Source organism: Polyodon spathula, chromosome 31 (genome assembly GCF_017654505.1).
Source record: "Polyodon spathula isolate WHYD16114869_AA chromosome 31, ASM1765450v1, whole genome shotgun sequence".
Classification (NCBI taxonomy): Eukaryota; Metazoa; Chordata; class Actinopteri; order Acipenseriformes; family Polyodontidae; genus Polyodon; species Polyodon spathula.
In genome coordinates, this window is record NC_054564.1 from 3688361 (window position 1) to 3707531 (window position 19171).

The 19171-nt window shown below is 38.0% G+C and overlaps 2 protein-coding genes across 2 annotated transcripts in view; one reads left to right on the forward strand and one right to left on the reverse strand.

Moving 5' to 3' along the window:
* The window catches only part of LOC121303104 (hexokinase-4-like), a 56456-nt gene extending 52261 nt beyond the window's left edge, over positions 1-4195 (reverse strand). The window contains exon 1 of the mRNA XM_041233562.1: positions 3410-4195. Within this exon, the coding sequence (XP_041089496.1) occupies positions 3410-3565 (156 nt within the window). The 5' untranslated portion in view covers positions 3566-4195. The remainder of the gene's footprint in view (positions 1-3409) is intronic.
* Positions 4196-12370: 8175 nt separating this feature from the next.
* LOC121303105 (synaptobrevin homolog YKT6) overlaps positions 12371-19171 on the forward strand; it is a 28898-nt gene continuing 22097 nt past the window's right edge. The window contains exon 1 of the mRNA XM_041233564.1: positions 12371-12544. The gene's annotated coding sequence lies outside the window, so the exon portion shown is untranslated. The remainder of the gene's footprint in view (positions 12545-19171) is intronic.

The window sequence follows — 19171 nt, forward strand, 5'->3', positions numbered from 1 at the left end:
GTCCTCTTCATAGTCTGAGATGGCCTCAGGCTCAAGCTCAGGTTCAGGCTCAACACTCAGAAAATTGGAGAAGGAATCTATGAAAAAGACCTAGGAGTTGTTGTTGACTCAGAAATGTCTTCATCTAGACAATGTGGGGAAGCTGTAAAAAAGGCTAACAAGATGCTCGGATACATTTTGAAAAGTGTTGAATTTAAATCAAGAGAAGTAATGTTAAAACTGTACAATGAATTAGTAAGACCTCATCTTGAATACTATGTTCAGTTCTGGTCACCTCGCTATAAAAAAGATATTGCTGCTCTAGAAAGAGTGCAAAGAAGAGCGACCAGAATTATTCAGGGTTTAAAAGGCATGTCATATGCAGACAGGCTAAAAGAATTGAATCTGTTCAGTCTTGAACAAAGAAGACTACGTGGCGACCTAATTCAAGCATTCAAAATTCTAAAAGGTATTGACAATGTCGACCCAAGGGACTTTTTCAGCCTCAAAAAAGAAACAAGGACCAGGGGTCACAAATGGAGATAAGACAAAGGGGCATTCAGAACAGAAAATAGGAGACACTTTTTTACACAGAGAATTGTGAGGGTCTGGAATCAACTCCCCAGTAATGTTGTTGAAGCTGACACCCTGGGATCCTTCAAGAAGCTGCTTGATGAGATTCTGGGATCAATAAGCTACTAACAACCAAACGAGCCAAATGACTTCCTCTCGTTTTGTAAACTGTCTTATGTTCTTATGTTCTTATATGCACGGGAGTGCACAGGTGCACGTGTCGCTGCGAGGGTGTGGTGAGACACACTTGGGGAATAATCAGAAATCAGAAAATCTGATTAAAATTTAGATCGGGAGATCTAAACCAACACATAGGGAGCAGGCTATGGTCTAATAAAGACCGCTGCGGAGTGTCTAGCTGGCTATGATCTAAAAAGATCGCTGCTGTAGTGTTCTGTCTGGCCACAGCCAACACACACACACACACACACTCGTGTTTCTCTCTGAAAGAAAGAAAAACAAATGTTAGTACAAGTAATAAAATATACAGATAATAACAATAAGCTCTCAAAGTAATAAATAATAATAGTAAGCGAGACAGACTCAAAGAGTCAGCAAGCTGAGAGAGTGAGAACACTCAAATAAGCGACTCAGCCGAGTGCTTAAGGGGCAGTGCCAGCCAGCACGTCGAATATGAGAGCTAAAGGCGGGCGAAAAATTCAACTGAGCCCGGTGAATTGCGGTCTGCGCTCAGCGAACGTAACTACCTTTTCAGTGAGATAAACCCGGGGAAGGGGCAGCTGCCAGCTTCCCGTGCACAATTATGGCAACGGAGGGTACAAACACTGAATTTTATTTTTTATTTAATAATCAGTGTTGTAGAACAACAAATAGATTACGCTCAATCCAGATCAGCAGCTGAAAGTAAAAGAGGCTGGGCTTTTTACGCTCTGCATAGTCATTCAGCACCCGAGGGGTGGGACGTACACGTCAGAGCTACGGCGGCCTAAAGGCAGCTTTCATATCAAACTCAGCATAATCCTATCACCTGACAGCGATACCCATTAGTTGATGGCTATTTTCAAATTGAAAGAGAACCCCTGGTTACACTATGCATTTACCACAGTTTACCCTGGTTTGGCATGTTGCTTACACTATGCATTTACCACAGTTTACCCTGGTTTGGCATGTTGGTTACACTATGCATTTACCACAGTTTACCCTGGTTTGGCATGTTGGTTACACTATGCATTTACCACAGTTTACCCTGGTTTGGCATGTTAGTTACACTATGCATTTACCACAGTTTACCCTGGTTTGGCATGTTTATTATACTCTGCAATACCTCAGTTCTTTACTGTGCTTACCTATGCTTTGCCATGCTTTTACTATGCTTTATTACACTTTGCTATGCTTTTACTATGGTAAACTTTTGTAAGGGTATTGTCAACAGATGACAAGCTCTGACAATGCTGCCAAACACACAGGGTGACAATTCATATAAATCCCTGACCACTAAACTAAGGCACAACACATCATAGGGGTTCATTTCATGTCTTAAATCACACAATTTAAACCAAAATAGGTTTGTCAAATATGGCCAACAATCAAAACTTAGTATTTCCAGCATGAGCTTTTGCAGTAAACCATTATATATATATATATATATATATATATATATATATATATATATATATATATATATATATATATATATACACACACACACACACACACACACACACACACACACACACACACAGTGCCTTGCAAAAGTATTCAGATCCCTGACCAAATCTCTCATATTACTGAATTACAAATGGTACATTGAAATTTCGTTCTGTTTGATATTTTATTTTTAAACACTGAAACTCAGAATCAATTATTGTAAGTTGACATTGCAAAAAGAAAAGGAAATTTGTCTTATGCCTGTAACTTTTACTAGAAATGTGTACACAATTTTACGTGTTGTGTTCCTTAATAAAATTGTACTTTCAGACAAGTGCTCTTAGTTAAAAACATATGTGGCTCGAAACAAATGAAATGCAGGACTGTACATTCTTCAGTTTTCAATCCCATTATCTACCTTGACAGGATAGCAGGGTGTCTAAAGTGGTCAGGAGGTAGGAAGGAGACTCAGTGTTTATTTTACAAATAAAAAGGACAAATAAAAGGACCACTCACAGAGCCAAAATAAAAGGGTTAAAAAAAACAGTCATGCACCACAAATAATGAAAAGGAAATCCTTCACCCAAGTCTCGCCTTCACGGTGAGTTTCAACATAAACAGAGGCACATTTTTTCTCTCCAGGCGGATCTAGACCTCTCCCCCAGTAGCACGTCTAGCTCCCTTTTTATATCATATCCTTATACCATATTATATAATTGTGAATCATGTTCCCAATTAGCACCGATTATCTAATTTGGGAACAGCCACATTCTCACATGTATTTGACAGGGATAGGAATTAACCCCATCCCTGCCAACCACCACAAACACAACACTGTTTACAAGCAGCCTCTGCCCTGCTACACCAATGCTTTGTAAAAATATTATTATTAATAATAATAATAATAAGTTCTACCTGCTTGAGCACTACTTTTGCTGTGACTACAAGAATGTGATTGCATTAACATCTGTGACAAATACAGTAGGCTACTTTACAGTGCAACAGTAAAATTTATTATGCCAGCTACATAATTGTGGACTTGGCCTTGGGTGCAATGCGATTGATCTTACAGTATCTTCAACAACACAGAAAAAAACATTTTTCAGTACAAAATGCAATAGCCTTTTCTCTAAGTGACACCTTTACCTTTGAATCCCTCTCATTGGAGGTATAGTATTAACAAATCTACATCACTGCGAACAAATGGCAAAACTATTCCTTTCTTATAAATAAATGTTTTACAGCTTACCTTCTCCATCACATTGTGGTCCATCATGCTCCTTCCATCTGTCATGAGGCTGGTTGGGGTTAGGAATGTAAGTGCACTCCGACAAACACTGGATGCAAAATAGAGCTGACGGGTCTTAAAAAGAAACTCCAAACAAGCAGCAATACTGACACACATGCGCAGGTCTTGATTGTCAAAAATAGTAAAACAATGCTTTCATTCACATGTATTTAGATTTGGAGTTCTCGTTTTCTCCCTGCTATTCTGTAGTTTTTTTTTTAATACAAAATCCTAACTTTTTTGGTTTAAAATTCCGCTTGTCTGTCCCTTCTGTACTGTTGTCTTTTCCCGTTGTCTTTGCTCTAATTATTGGGGTAATAATTTAAACACCACATATATATTTATTCAAATGATACAAATGTCCCAAACTATATAAAATACAGTATATGTTCCCTTTTGTGAAAGTTACTTTTTTTGTTGCGTCATTGTTTTCCAGGTGTGTCTTGCATGTGACTTGCTTTCTTCAGCAGCTGGTTTTCTGTTTCATATAAATCGTCATTTTATTTTGCGGATGGCCGCCTGGGCTGTCATCATTTTTCCTTTTTCACTACTCTCACCTCACTTAGTACATTGCCGTCGTCAAGCCTGGAAGTATTACAGTTCATTTTTTCCAAGTTACCTTTCTGGTTCCTTGTTATAAGAAAGTTATTGTTGTTATTGTAATTTTCTCACTCCTAAAAATAATCCAGTCAATTATTATTTTTTACCACGTAAAGCTTCCACCAATTAGCCACGGAGAGTATCATTCCTGAACCATTTGTTTATGATTTTAACTGCGAGTGCAAAACACCCAGCCATTCATCTTCCTCTTCCTGATAACTGTTCTCATTCAATAACCATGGAAACCAGAAAGTAAGCCTACTGTTGCTATGGAAAGCACTCACATTGTTTTACTGGAACAGCCACTCAACTTCTTTCCAGGTACTTTATTCCTGTTACCATGGCAAAAACATTTGAGTCACGTTGCCCTGGTGACCACTCAAGGCCTAATAGACTCACATTTGGCGTGGAAAACACTTATCAATGAAGCAAGAAGTAGCAGGAAGAAATTGTTTAATGAAGCCAAATTACTTAGGAAAACATTGCCCCAATAGCAAATGATAAAATACATAAGAACCATAACATAAGAAAGTTTACAAACAAGACAAGGCCGTTCAGCCCATCTTGCTTGTTTGGCTGTTAGTAGCTTATTGATCCCAGAATCTCATCAAGCAGCTCTTTGAAGGATCTCGGGGTGTCGGCTTCAACGTTACTGGGGAGTTGGTTCCAGATTCCCACAATTTTCTGTGTAAAAAAGTGCCTCCTATTTTCTGTTGTGAATGCCCCTTATCTAATCTCCATTTGTCACCCCTGGTCCTTGTTTCTTTTTTCAGGTCAAACAAGTCTCTTGCATATGGCATGTCTTTTAAACACTGAATAATTCTGGTTGCTCTTCTTTGCACTCTTTCTAGAGCAGCAATATCAACTATACATATGTATATATACGATATACGCTCCTTGCAAAGGAGCCAGCTCTTTTGTACAGCGGTATCGGTGCTACGCTTCAGTGTGAGAGGTCCCAGGTTCGTACCCGCCCTCTGCATGTGTGTGGATTGTCTCACCCTGTGTGATGTGCCTGCCTGCATTAACCGACATTGCTACTATATATCTATCTCTATCTATCTATCTATATATATTGTATTCAATGTTTAGACTACATAGAACACCAAACAAAACAAAAAACAACCTTTATGAAAAACCACAATTTTAAAATATAATTTGTACCAATCGCTCAGATTTTGAGCACCGGCTCTCTTCAGTTCCTGTTTGGAAGCACACCAAAAAAAACCACAATCCTTAGTACCGTACTAAAGCTGGGGACCAGCTAGTCCCCAGCTTTGTTCCGCTTCTTTTTCTGTTACAATTGGTATTAAGTTAGTACGCAGCTGGGGGTGATCCTGAGATAGTATCGTACTAGCTGGTACGCAACTTAGTGTGCAGCTCCATGCTAACTCTGCAAGTTTGTTGTAGTTGTCCTATTTGGACCGTGAACTTTGTTGTTTGTCATGTTTACGCATTGCGTTACCTCTACACCTGCCCACTGCAAACTACTTTGCCACAATGACCCATGGTGGTTGTTCTTGTTACAAGGTTCTGCAGTGAATCATTTTTCCACAGTAGCATTGCAAAGTAGCCAACTGACTAGAACCACCTTGTATACAAAAAAAGGAATGTGCATCATTACATGATAGCATTTCTTTATGAAATAGCTCCACCTTCTGGTGTAAATTAGTAATAAATGCATGATGCTCAGTGATTGTGTTTTTGTTAATGTATCTCAAACACTTGACCAAAACATTTCCGTCTTTCAAATCAGGGCAAAGACATGTAACTGAAATACATGTTTTTAAACAATATAGACCAACTTGTAACCAAGAAAAGCTATTCTTTTTAAGTTCACACATTGAAACATAGCATGTGAACAAAACTGGGTTTAAGTTAGTTATTATAATAATTTACACAACCTGTGATATCATTCATAAATGTTTTATTTTATTATGTAAAATAATGCATTTGTTTCATTTGTTACATTTTAAAAGCATACTGATAACCTGATTAGTACTCTGTATATATCACAGAAATGTGTTTCAAACGATGCTACTGCAGATCTGTTGTGTAACATAAATATTGAAGTTTAGTGTTTGAGCCAAGCCGATCCTGCTATTTCCACTTATAAATGATTACAGTAATGATGTTGTTTTCCCATGGCTATGTACTTAAGAACATAAGAACACAAGAAAGTTTACAAACGAGAGGAGGCCATTCGGCCCATCTTGCTCGTTTGGTTGTTAGTAGCTTATTGATCCCAGCATCTCATCAAGCAGCTTCTTGAAGGATCCCAGGGTGTCAGCTTCAACAACATTACTGGGGAGTTGATTCCAGACCCTCATAATTCTCTGTGTAAAAAAGTGCCTCCTATTTTCTGTTCTGAATGCCCCTTTGTCTAATCTCCATTTGTGACCCCTGGTCCTTGTTTCTTTTTTCAGGCTGAAAAAGTCCCTTGGGTCAACACTGTAAATACCTTTTACAATTTTGATTGCTTGAATTAGGTCGCCACGTAGACTTCTTTGTTGAAGACTGAACAGATTCAATTCTTTTAGCCTGTCTGCATATGACATGCCTTTTAAGCCCGGAATAATTCTGGTCGCTCTTCTTTGCACTCTTTCTAGAGCAGCAATATCTTTTTTATAGCGAGGTGACCAGAACTGAACGCAATATTCAAGATGAGGTCTTACTACTACTGAGGTCTTACTACTGCATTGTATAGTTTTAACATTACTTCCCTTGATTTAAAAGAATTAATATTTTGTGCGGGACTTTGTCAAAAGCTTTCTGGAAATCTAAATAAACCATGTCATATGCTTTGCAATTATCCATTATCGATGTTGCATCCTCAAAAAAATCAAGCAAGTTAGTTAGGCACGATCTCCCTTTCCTAAAACCATGTTGACTGTCTCCCAGTACCCTGTTACCATATAGGTAATTTTTCATTTTGGATCTTGTTATAGTTTCCATAAGTTTGCATATAATAGAAGTCAGGCTTACTGGTCTGTAGTTACCTGGTTCAGTTTTGTTTCCCTTTTTGTGGATCGGTACTGCACGCAGGAAATAAAAATGTACATTATAAATATCATATGGGAGATATTGAAATTGGAGAAGGAATCTATGAAAAAGACCTAGGAGTTTTTGTTGAAGCAGAAATGTCTTCATCTAGACAATGTGGGGAAGCTATAAAAAAGGCTAACAAGATGCTCGGATACATTGTGAAAAGTGTTGAATTTAAATCAAGGGAAGTAATGTTAAAACTGTACAATGCACTAGTAAGACCTCATCTTGAATATTGTGTGCAGTTCTGGTCACCTCGCTATAAAAAAGATATTGCTGCTCTAGAAAGAGTGCAAAGAAGAGCGACCAGAATTATTCCGGGCTTAAAAGGCATGTCATATGCAGACAGGCTAAAAGAATTGAATCTGTTCAGTCTTGAACAAAGAAGACTACGTGGCGACCTAATTCAAGCATTCAAAATTCTAAAAGGTATTGACAGTGTCGACCCAAGGGACTTTTTCAGCCTGAAAAAAGAAACAAGGACCAGGGGTCACAAATGGAGTTTAGAAAAAGGGGCATTCAGAACAGAAAATAGGAGACACTTTTTTACACAGAGAATTGTGAGGGTCTGGAATCAACTCCCCAGTAATGTTGTTGAAGCTGACACACTGGGATCCTTCAAGAAGCTGCTTGATGAGATTTTGGGATCAATAAGCTACTAACAACCAAACGAGCAAGATGGGCCGAATGGCCTCCTCTCGTTTGTAAACTTTCTTATGTTCTTATGTTCTTATGTTCTTAAATTCAACACTTTTCACAATGTATCCGAGCATCTTGTTAGCCTTTTTTATAGCTTCCCCACATTGTCTAGATGAAGACATTTCTGAGTCAACAAAAACTCCTAGGTCTTTTTCATAGATTCCTTCTCCAATTTCAGTATCTCCCATATGATATTTATAATGTACATTTTTATTTCCTGCGTGCAGTACCTTACACTTTTCTCTATTAAATGTCATTTGCCATGTGTCTGCCCAGTTCTGAATCTTGTCTAGATCATTTTGAATGACCTTTGCTGCTACAACAATGTTTGCCACTCCTCCTACTTTTGTGTCGTCTGCAAATTTAACAAGTTTGCTTACTATACCAGAATCTAAATCATTAATGTAGATTAGGAATAGCAGAGGACCTAATACTGATCCCTGTGGTACACCGCTGGTTACCACACTCCATTCTGAGGTTTTTCCTCTAATCAGTACTTTCTGTTTTCTACATGTTAACCACTCCCTAATCCATGTACATGTGTTTCCTTGAATCCCAACTGCGTTCAGTTTGAGAATTAATCTTTTGTGCGGGACTTTGTCAAAAGCTTTCTGGAAATCTAAATAAACCATGTCATATGCTTTGCAATTATCCATTATCGATGTTGCATCTTCAAAAAAAACCATGCTGACTGTCTCCCAGGACCCTGTTACCATATAGGTAATTTTTCATTTTGGATCTTGTTATAGTTTCCATAAGTTTGCATATAATAGAAGTCAGGCTTACTGGTCTGTAGTTACCTGGTTCAGTTTTGTTTCCCTTTTTGTGGATCGGTATTACGTTTGCAATTTTCCAGTCTGTCGGTACCACCCCTGTGTCAAGAGACTGCTGCATGATCTTGGTTAGCGGTTTGTAAATTACTTCTTTCATTTCTTTGAGTACTACTGGGAGGATCTCATCCAGCCCAGGGGATTTGTTTATTTTAAGAGATCCTAGTCCCTTTAACACTTCTGCCTCGGTTATGCTAAAGTTATTTAAAACTGGATAGGAACAGGATGACATGTGGAGCATGTTGTCAGTATCTTCCTTTGTAAAAACTTGTGAAAAGTAATCATTTAATATATTTGCTATTTTTTTTTCTTCATCTACGATTTTGCCATTTGTATCTCTTAAACATTTAATCTCCTCTTTGAATGTTCTCTTGCTGTTGTAATATTGGAAAAAACATTTTGGAATTGGTTTTAGCTCCCTTAGCAATGTTCATTTCTATTTCTCTCTTGGCCTTTCTAACTTCCTTTTTGACTTGCGTTTGCAGTTCCGTGTACTCTTTCTGCGTACTTTCTTTTTGGTCCTTTTTTAATGCTCTGTAAAGTGCCTTTTTTTGCAGAATTTTTTTTTTAATTGATCTATTAAACCATTTTGGCAATTTAGTTTTACATTTAGATTTGTCTACTTTAGGGATGTAATTGTTTTGCGCCTCTAGTACTACATTTTTGAAGAACAACCATCCTTCTTCTGTGGGTGTTTTCTCTATTTTACTCCAATCTAATTCTGTTAGTCTCTGTTTCATACCTTCATAGTTTGCTTTTCTAAAATTGTAACCCTTAGCTTTAGTCATTACTTTTGGGGTTTTAAAAAACACTTCAAATGAGACCATGTTGTGGTCTGAGTTTGCCAGTGGTTCTCTGACCTCTGTTTTACTTATTCTGTCTTCGTTATTTGAAAAGACTAAATCAAGGCATGCCGCCCCTCTAGTCGGTGCCTTGACAAATTGTGTTAGGAAGCAGTCATTTGTCATTTCCACCATTTCAATTTCATCCTTTGTGCTACCCACCGGGTTTTCCCATTTTATATGGAGGAAGTTGAAATCCCCCATTAGTATGGCTTCTCCTTTGCTACATGCATTTCTAATGTCATTGTATAACAGATTATTTTGCTCACTGTCTGAATTTGGCGGTCTATAGCATGCTCCTATTATTATGCCCTTTGAATTTTTGTCCATTATTCTGACCCATATTGATTCGGCTTTATTTTCTTTGTCCAGGTTTAACACCTGGGCTTCAAGACTGTTTCTTATGTATAGCGCTACCCCTCCTCCTCTTCTGTCCTGCCTCTCTTTCCTATACAGTGTATACCCACAAATATTCTATTCGTCCCCATCACTCTCAGTTTCTAGTTTGTTTGCCACGGTTTATCGTACCTACTTGAGCGTTACAATGCTTACCGTGCAATAGCATGCTTTAGTGTGCTTTTATTACACTTTGCTATGCATTTACTATCAAAAACATGGGGTACACCCCTGCAGCACAAATAATAGCAAATCCCCCTTTACTTCACTATCGATTATTCTAAATTTCCCCAGTACTATCCCACTGTTCTTAATAACTACAGGCCTAGTTCCAATCTCCCCTTTCTGTCCAAAGTGTTAGAAAGAGTAGTGGCTGGCCAACTCAATAGATTTGTGATGATAGATTTGACAGAAGTGATGATACTGGGACCTCAGAAAAAAATATATAAAAATACACATTTGGTTGATGTTTTATTTGATGGACTCTATACAGATTTTAGGGCAGGAATAAAAAAGAAAAAAACAACTTATTTGGTCTATTTGATACAGACCTCTCTTTCGAAGCACATAATACAAATTTTATAAAAATTTCTCGCCTCCAACTTGTACAAAATGTTGCTGCTAGAATTTTAACTCGGGTCAAGAGGCGAGAGCATATCACCCCCATGCTGCATCCTTGCACTGGCTCCCTGTTAGTTTTAGAATATATTTTAAGATGTTGCTGTTAATTTATAAGCCTTTAAATGGTCTTCCTCCTCCATACCTTAAAGATCTTTTGGAACCCTGTGTCCCAAATCACCCACTCTGATCTCTGAGTGCTGGGTTACTGTCTGTAACAATTACACCGTGTAACAAATGTTTATTTTATTTTTTGTTCCTGGGTAGTAAGTGTTATTTTCTAATTGCTTATGCCTCAAAAGTATAGAAAATGGCTATTATTCCCCACAAACTTTGCTTTTGTGACCAGGACAGTGATATTTCAAAATATCACTATTTCCAATGGGAAAACGGGCAAATGTGTGTCTTTTTGTTCACATAAAGTCAGAAAAAAACAACATATGAATCCAAATTAACATGTATTTATACTAAAGTAATACAAAAATGACTACAAAAGATTTAGAAGTGAGTAGTTTTTCGAGATTTACGACTATACTGTATTTACAGTAAAAAAAAAAAAAAAAAAAAAAAAAAAAAACTCAGGTGGTAGATCTTTTAGTTATATGGCACCTAAACTATGGAACACACTGCCTATCACAATTAGAGAAGCCCCTTCAGCCGACGCCTGACTAAAAACCCATTTGTATAGCCTGGCGTTCTCCTCTAGGTGAGCTGATATTCTCTTGTCTCATTGATCTGTAACAGGAGGAGGAGGAGGAGGAGGAGGGGGTCACTGCAGCAGTCCTAACAGGCGGTGCAACACCCAGCAACTCCTGCACAGAAACTCGAACTGTGCGATGTGTCCAGAAGAAACAGCCCAGACCACGAAGTGCGTTGCTGCCTGACAGTTTTATTTTCTGTTGAGTAAACACAGAAAACAGAAAGAAAAACCATCAGCCCTTACACCGGGCGTCTGCATGTTAGGACTGGGACGAGTTTAGGGTTAAACTTTTCCAACGGATTCCAGGCCGGACCCAATTCTGCAGGGATCCCTACCTTGTTAATCTAGCAGATATTTAAATTACAGCTCCATTACAATACTTAACCATTTGTATTTACCTCGTATTTTTAACCTTTAGACAGTTTGAAAGAAACACTGTCCATCAGAATGTTTTTTTACTCCTCCCCTTCTCTGAAATGGTACAGTCTAAGCACTAATACACGTAGCACATTACAGGCGTCGGCCAACCGCATTTAACGCAAGGTAAGTTTACGATCACTTAAAAACAGGCCAAACAATGTATAACACAATGCATTTCTGATGACGTCCAGTGGAAGGGCATTTCTCTCCATTACACATATTGTTCCCACGTGTTGCTCTTTTTATAAACTAGATTAAAAAACACCTTATTATAATAATATAGTTTATATAAACCCCCGCCTACCCCTCATTGAACACTGGTCAATGTGTCTTTTTAAATACTTTTTCTGATTTTATCAATACAGTATTTTGAATGCATCTTATAATTTTCATCTATTACTTCCATAATACGTTTATGATGCTTGCTTTTATTGTAATAATAATAATAATAATAATAATAATAATAATAATAATAATAATAATAATAATAATAACAATAAACTATACTGGAATCCTTAATGTGATCTACGGAATTGTTTGTAACTTCTGTGAACTGTAGAGTTGGTGAAAATGTTAGACTGGTGCAGATGCTTGTGATTATCAGACCCGTCGTGGAAAGGTAACTGCATATCGTTTCTGTTTAGTACAGAATAGAAGAACTGCAAATAAGTAACCATCAGCCGTCTCTGGTGCACGGTGTACTCACGAGTCTGAGTCGTGTTTCCAGCCGGTTGTGCTTCACAGTAGGAACGCTTTCCGCTGGAGTGACGTGGTTAGGGAAGAAAAGGGAGTTTCTGTCTTGGATTGCATCTCGATTTTTATTTTCAGAGATTGTGTTTTTTAATATACCATTTTCATCAGCCCGTCTTGTGGATACTTAGGTCGAGAACCTGGAGTGAGGACAGGAGAGAAACGGAGTGCCCACAGCGAGAGGAATCCAGACTCGGTAAGTCCTGCGGAGAGGGTTTGGATAATGATGGACAGGAAACATTTTTACACAAATCATAATAAATCACCCTGAAATGGCTTGGTGTCGGTTACTGTTAACACCATTTAGCAGTGTGATTGAAACACCATAGGAAACGAAGAGGATTTGACCACAATGCCCTTCTGTAGCTAGGTAGCCTCACGTGATTTCTCTTAAACAAAAACAAATACGAATATCAACATCCAGATGCATTTCCTTCTCAACATATCAGGTTTCTGCTCAAAGAGCCATCGTTTAGATATGTTCAACATGCCTTTCAGTTATTAAGTGTACGAAATTGCTTGCGAACTATTTTTTGAAATGTTTGGTAAGTTAGAATATGTAATTAATAATGGTATTCATTTAACCTTTTCTGTTTTACTATACTCAGGTAATTAATTTCTATTGAGTTTGTTTCTGTGTTTTATTCTGCTTGTAAAGTGCTTTTAGCTGTATTGCACATGAATTGCGCTATGTTAATAATCGTGATCACACGTAACATGACTTGTGTAGTGCAAACGCTGTCTAATGTTATTCAGTGCTGTTTTGCATGCCTCAAGTTTGATTCCTAGCAACACTGGGGTACAGGGATTTTACATCCATGTAAAATAAAATAGCATTCTGTGGAAGTTTAACCTTTTTAATTATTAATTGTGTGTGTGTGTGTGTGTGTGTGTGTGTGTGTGTGTGTGTGTGTGTGTGTGTGTGTGTGTGTGTGTGTGTGTGTGTGTATGTTACAGGCATATTGTGAAATGCCTGAAAATAGTAGTTAGGCATATGCGAAATGCCAAATCCCTGGTCATTTGGTGTTATTAGCTCAAACATTTTTGCTGCATTTAGTTGTATTCAGTATGGTGTTAAAGTTTCCACATTTTCCCGTTCACAAATGTAGTACAAAAATTTGTGGTATGCATTCATGAATTCTATTTACTAAAATTAAATTTTAAAATAAATGTTTTAAATAAAAACCTTTCAAGGGAGGTTGTTTCACCAGTTTAAGTTAGTTTAAGTCTGAGATAGAACTAGTGTTACAATAATGCATAAAATAACTAATTAAAATATTCTTTGCTAAAATATTTTGATTATTTTCAAGTTCTTTTGTTGAAGTTTACTGCCGTGCCTCTAAGTAAGTTCCTGTGCTGTTCGTTAGTTTTAAAAACAGTTAATGCTATACATACATTTTCATGTGAAAAAAAACATTAATCACTTCATAAAATATGTATGTACTGTGAGAGATGCCCCTTATGAACCTTCTGGTATAAAGACACATTCTGTGTAGTTTAAGAACATAAGAAAGTTTACAAATGAGAGGAGGCCATTTGGCCCATCTTGCTAATTTGGTTGTTAGTAGCTCATTGATCCCAGAATCTCATCAACCAGCTTCTAGAAGGATCATCCGCTTCAACATCATTACTGGGGAGTTGGTTCCAGACTCTCTCAAATCTGTGCCCCTTTATCTAATCTCCATTTATGACCCCAGGTAGTCCCCTGCATTCAGTTTGAGAATTATTTTTTTATGCAGGACTTTGTCAAAAGCTTTCTGGAAATGTAAATAAACTATGCCATGTGCTTTGCAATTACTTCCTAAATCCCTGTCGGCCATGTTTTGTGCTGTTCCCGCTTGCGGCATAAACCAGTTTCAGGAGCTTTTCTTTTTAATGTCAGCTACAGATGCTGTAGCCTCCAAGTATTTTTTCTAAAAAAAAATACATTTAAAAAGATGATAGTAATCTAGTTTTCTTTATTTAAGAGATTGTGAAGATAGCTGTTTCTTGTTTTGATTTTGATTTTTTAGACTAAGGGATTAATTCGTCAACGTGTTTTCTTTTGATATTTTGCTGTTATGGATGTGCGTCAGTAATCACCAAAAATAAATATTCACCTGGGGGAAAGGAATTTAAGTGATTCCCATGCTGTTGAATGGGTGGAGGCAGATCAGCGCTTATTCAAAGTGATTCCCATGCTGTTGAATGGGTGGAGGCAGAGCAGCGCTTATTCAAAGTGATTCCCATGCTGTCGAATGGGTGGAGGCAGAGCAGCGCTTATTCAAAGTGATTCCCATGCTGTCGAATGGGTGGAGGCAGAGCAGCGCTTATTCAAAGTGATTCCCATGCTGTCGAATGGGTGGAAGCAGAGCAGCGCTTATTCAAAGTGTTGTGGGGGAGGGGTGTTAAGAAACGTGCTCTACGTTGCTTTGGAGTGTGTATGGATTATTTTGTAAACAGAGTAAATACACATAAAGAATGTACTGTGAATACATTTATTTGAACAAATTGCATACAAAAAATTAATACTTTAAGTTTTTACACAGTAAACACCACAGTGTTTAACATCACTTCACGATGTCTGATCTTCTAGGCATTTGGAGCTGTTTGTTTATTCGATCCCCTATGAGTTTGATGTGCTGTGGTTCCACTCTGAACCTCCTGCGCAAGTCACCAAATGATCTAGACAAGATTCAGAACTGGGCAGACACATGGCAAGTGACATTTAATAGAGAAAAGTGTAAGGTACTGCACGCAGGAAATAAAAATGTAAATTAACATGTAATATTTATCATATGGGAGATATTGAAATTGGAGAAGGAATCATCCATTGTGAAAAGTGTTGAATTTAAATCAAGGGAAGTAATGTTAAAACTTTTACAATGCATTAGTAAGACCTCATCTTGAATATTGTGTTTGGGGTCACCTCGCTATAAAAAAAGATATTGCTGCTCTAGAAAGAGTGCAAAGAAGAGCGACCAGAATTATTCCGGGCTTAAAAGGCATGTCATATGCAGACAGGCTAAAAGAATTGAATCATAGAATGTGCTTGACAGAAGCATCTCTCTTTATAATCAGGGGATCACATAACTGGTACGCAGGTACGAATGTGCACCAATAAAAAACAAATGCAGACTTCCATATTGTTTTTAAAATGCAAATGCATACCATCAGCATTTTTAACAGGAAAGCATTTTTCACATAGGCAGCAAGGGTGCTCAAACTTACAAGGTCAAGCATATTACCTGGCTGATACCTGGTAAACCTCCCGATTTTCTCTTGATCTGCCAACGATCTCCAGGTAACTGAGTTTATTATTGCTGACCATAATTAAATCCCAGTGCCCATATTTCACTTAAGGCGGGAGGTTTGAATTGACTAAAAAGTCCATTCTTGTTAGCGCCGTCATTTTGCTTTTGAATCCCCAGGGCTGGAATTTGGTGATAGGCTATTGAAGTAAATAGACTGTGTGATGCTGTATGCCCTGATGCATGTGTAAGATAACACTGAAACCTTTGATGCTGAACCCAGCATCCTTGACAGGGGTGCAAATCGTTTTGAAAGTTGGTGCTAAACTGCTTTGAAAGTTTAAGCACCACAGAACCTACTGGCGCTAAATTATTAAATGCCGCCCTAATCAAGCCCCCCTTACAACTTCTGCATTCTTAAACCTCCTCTCCTGTGTATGTGGATGAGTGTGGGTGGGTCATTTGAGTAGTCCACACCCAATGAGAAACTATCATCATCTATGGTTTCTAAATAATAACGATATTAATACTAATAAATTAATCATGTCTACTGGCGCTAAAATGTCATGTTGTTCGTGCTATATGAGGTACCCTGGTGCTAGAATCTAGCTCCATATTTACACCCTTGATCCTTGACATCCTAGTTGTTTGAACTGTCAGGAGGAGGTGGAGCTAGACAGCAGCCTTGGATAACAACCCCTAATTCTGGTGAGCCTCAAACCATTTCTGCTGGTACTCATGTGAGAACCTAATGATTAAAGTTACGTAAACCCCAATTTTATAATCACATTATATCATTTTATTAAACCACAAGAAATGCAGTAAACAATCTGAAAAGATGACGTTTTAAAAATGAATGTAGTCAATGCCAACACAAAAATGACAGATTCTCCTCACTCTTTTAATGAACTATTAATCTGTCAAATAGTGTAATAGAATTCCCTTATGTCAGTCATTTCATGAAATGCAATTAAACTTTTATGCTTTTGTGACAAAGTGCCCGCCCCTGTGTATATTATCTGTTATGTTGCGTGTGGTGTGTTAAATGTTGGTGTTTAGTCATTGGTACACGGGATATAAACGGGTCTAACACAAGTGTTTAAAATGTATATTTGTATTTAGGCACGGGATTGTACATCACTTCACTTACATTTAAAGTAGTTAATATGTGAGCACGAGGTTGCACACAATTAATTCACGTGCTGGGATTCAAGTGAATAATTAATTAGTAATTGAATCCCAGCACAACAGTATATATAGATGCACGTTTTCACATACTCGCGGTTGGGTGTTCGGTGAGTGGAGAACGGGAGAGAGAAGAGAAATTATTTACAATTGCTATTGTGTGCTGGTGGGACCAGCACGATGCTTGTTAATTTATCATCTCCCCGTGTTTGTCAGTGTGTCTGTCCGCGCTCCGTTTTGTTAAGTTTAGTCCTGTTTCTGTTTGTTTGTTAAACCCTTTTATTTTCAATAAACCGAAGCAAGCAAGCGTCATCATCATTTAATTTCATCCGTCCTGTGTTTGTGTATTCATTTCCTGGTTCTGATGCCGCCCACTTCAGCCGTCTCTGTGACAGCTTTTCATTAAATAACTGAGTGAAAAGGTCATTTCACAAAATGACTGAAAACCTTTAATCAGTAACTCGTGTTAAAGAATGCCTGTAAAGTAATTTCTCAAAATGTTGACAAAGGTATGTAAACATACCGAAATGTTGAAGTTAGCTCTGTTGAGCATAATATGTCGCCCTGCTATCATTATCAATCGCACGTTTACTTGGTTGTTTGTCAGTAAGGCTGGAATGAAGTCAGATTTTAGTAGAGAACAGTCTACTGTGAATACTGCCAGACAAACTTCTCTGTGAAACATGGTGGGTGTCATGACTGTATCACTCACATAGACACGAAGAAACACCAGCAATTCGCACAATCTGACACTCCCCATCACTGTGTTTGTGCGTTTTGAGATTTAGCTCGCTTTAATTAATGAATGGATACTACACAGCGTTTTGTGTTGTGACAGTTGCAGAGTAGTAAAACTGTAAATTAAAAAACTGTTAAATCTTTCTTGAGGTGTTGTTATTTTTGATAAAGTGAATCCAGAATAAATAGAATTCCAAATTTTAAAAAGAAATCAGTGAAGTATTTTTATTGGGATTGTTAATTTCTAAATGCCATGTGTTTACAATTACCACAATTATATATTGAATAGCAAAAATTAAGGCATTTGTTTGCCAGACCCTAAGAACCTTTTCATTTCTAGGGCTAACAGGCCTTGGCCTTAAAAATAAATAAATAAATAAATAAATAAAAATGTGCTACTATATGCTTCTATGTTTCTGCTACTATTTTCTACCTTTCATAAGTTGGCATCTCCGCATTAGGCGAGTACAAGAGTTTTGAGTTGAATGTGAGCAGCGATAGGGAGCCAGTGCAGAGAGCAGAGCAGCGGTGTAGCATGGGAGAAACGAAGAAGTGAAAAGACAAGGCGAGCAGCACAGTTTTGGATGCACTGGAGAGGATGGGTAGCAGGAGGCAGGAAGGCCGGCTGGCAAGGAGGGAGTTGCAGTATACATGGTGGGACAGTATCAGGGCCTGAACTAGGAGCTGTGTGGAGTAATTGGTGAAGAAGGGGCGAATTCTGCTTATGTTGCTAAGTAAGAAGTGACAGGCGCGTGCCAGAGTAGAGATGTGCTGTGAGTAGGAGCGTGAGGGGTTGAGGGTGACAGCAAGGTTCTTGGTGGATGAGGAGGGAAAGAGGATGGTGGATTCAAGCGGAAAGAGTTAGAGAGATCAGCAGTAGGGGAGGACAAATGGGGAAGAAAAGGCTGTTTGATTTGGAGAGGTTCTGTTACTGAACTGGGTTGCAACACATTGAATAATGTACCAATGTTATTGCGGCAAAAGGAAAGCGAACAGCCTAGACCAGGGGTGTCACTCACTTCCTGGAGGGCCACAGTGTCTTCTGGCTTTTGTTCCACCCGATATCTCAGTTACTTAATTGGTCTAATTATTTGATTAACTGGACACATTTAACACTTGAAAATGTCTCGCACGTAGTGTACCTTGAATCAAGTGCTTTTAAATCAACTGTAAAATACCTTTTAAAAATTGTAAAATATGTCAAATTGAACAAATAATGAGATCAATGATGTTAATTGAGATTTAAGTTGGAATGAAAACCAGATGACCCTGCGGCCCTCGAGGGCTGGAGATACCTGGCCTAGACAGATCGTAGAGGAATTCATATCTGGAACCAGTAAAAAAGCAACCGGTGGCTTTTGTTTTTGTTGATTTAAAAAAAAATAATAATAAAAAAAATTTAAAAGTGTGTCACACTTTATTTTCGGGTGCACTTTTTAGTTTATGAACTGTTAACAATTTGCTTACTAATACGTTAACAATTTTTCATTTTTTATTAAGGCAGATTTCGCTACCGGCAGCTGATTTTGCTGTGTTTAGTTTTCTATACTTCTTTTTTTTATACATTTAGTGGTCAATTTATTTTTTCCCCCGGTTTTCTCCAAATTTTGAACTCCCAATCGCTTTTCCCCTCAACCCAGCAATTCCCCACCTGGCTCCACAGACCCAAA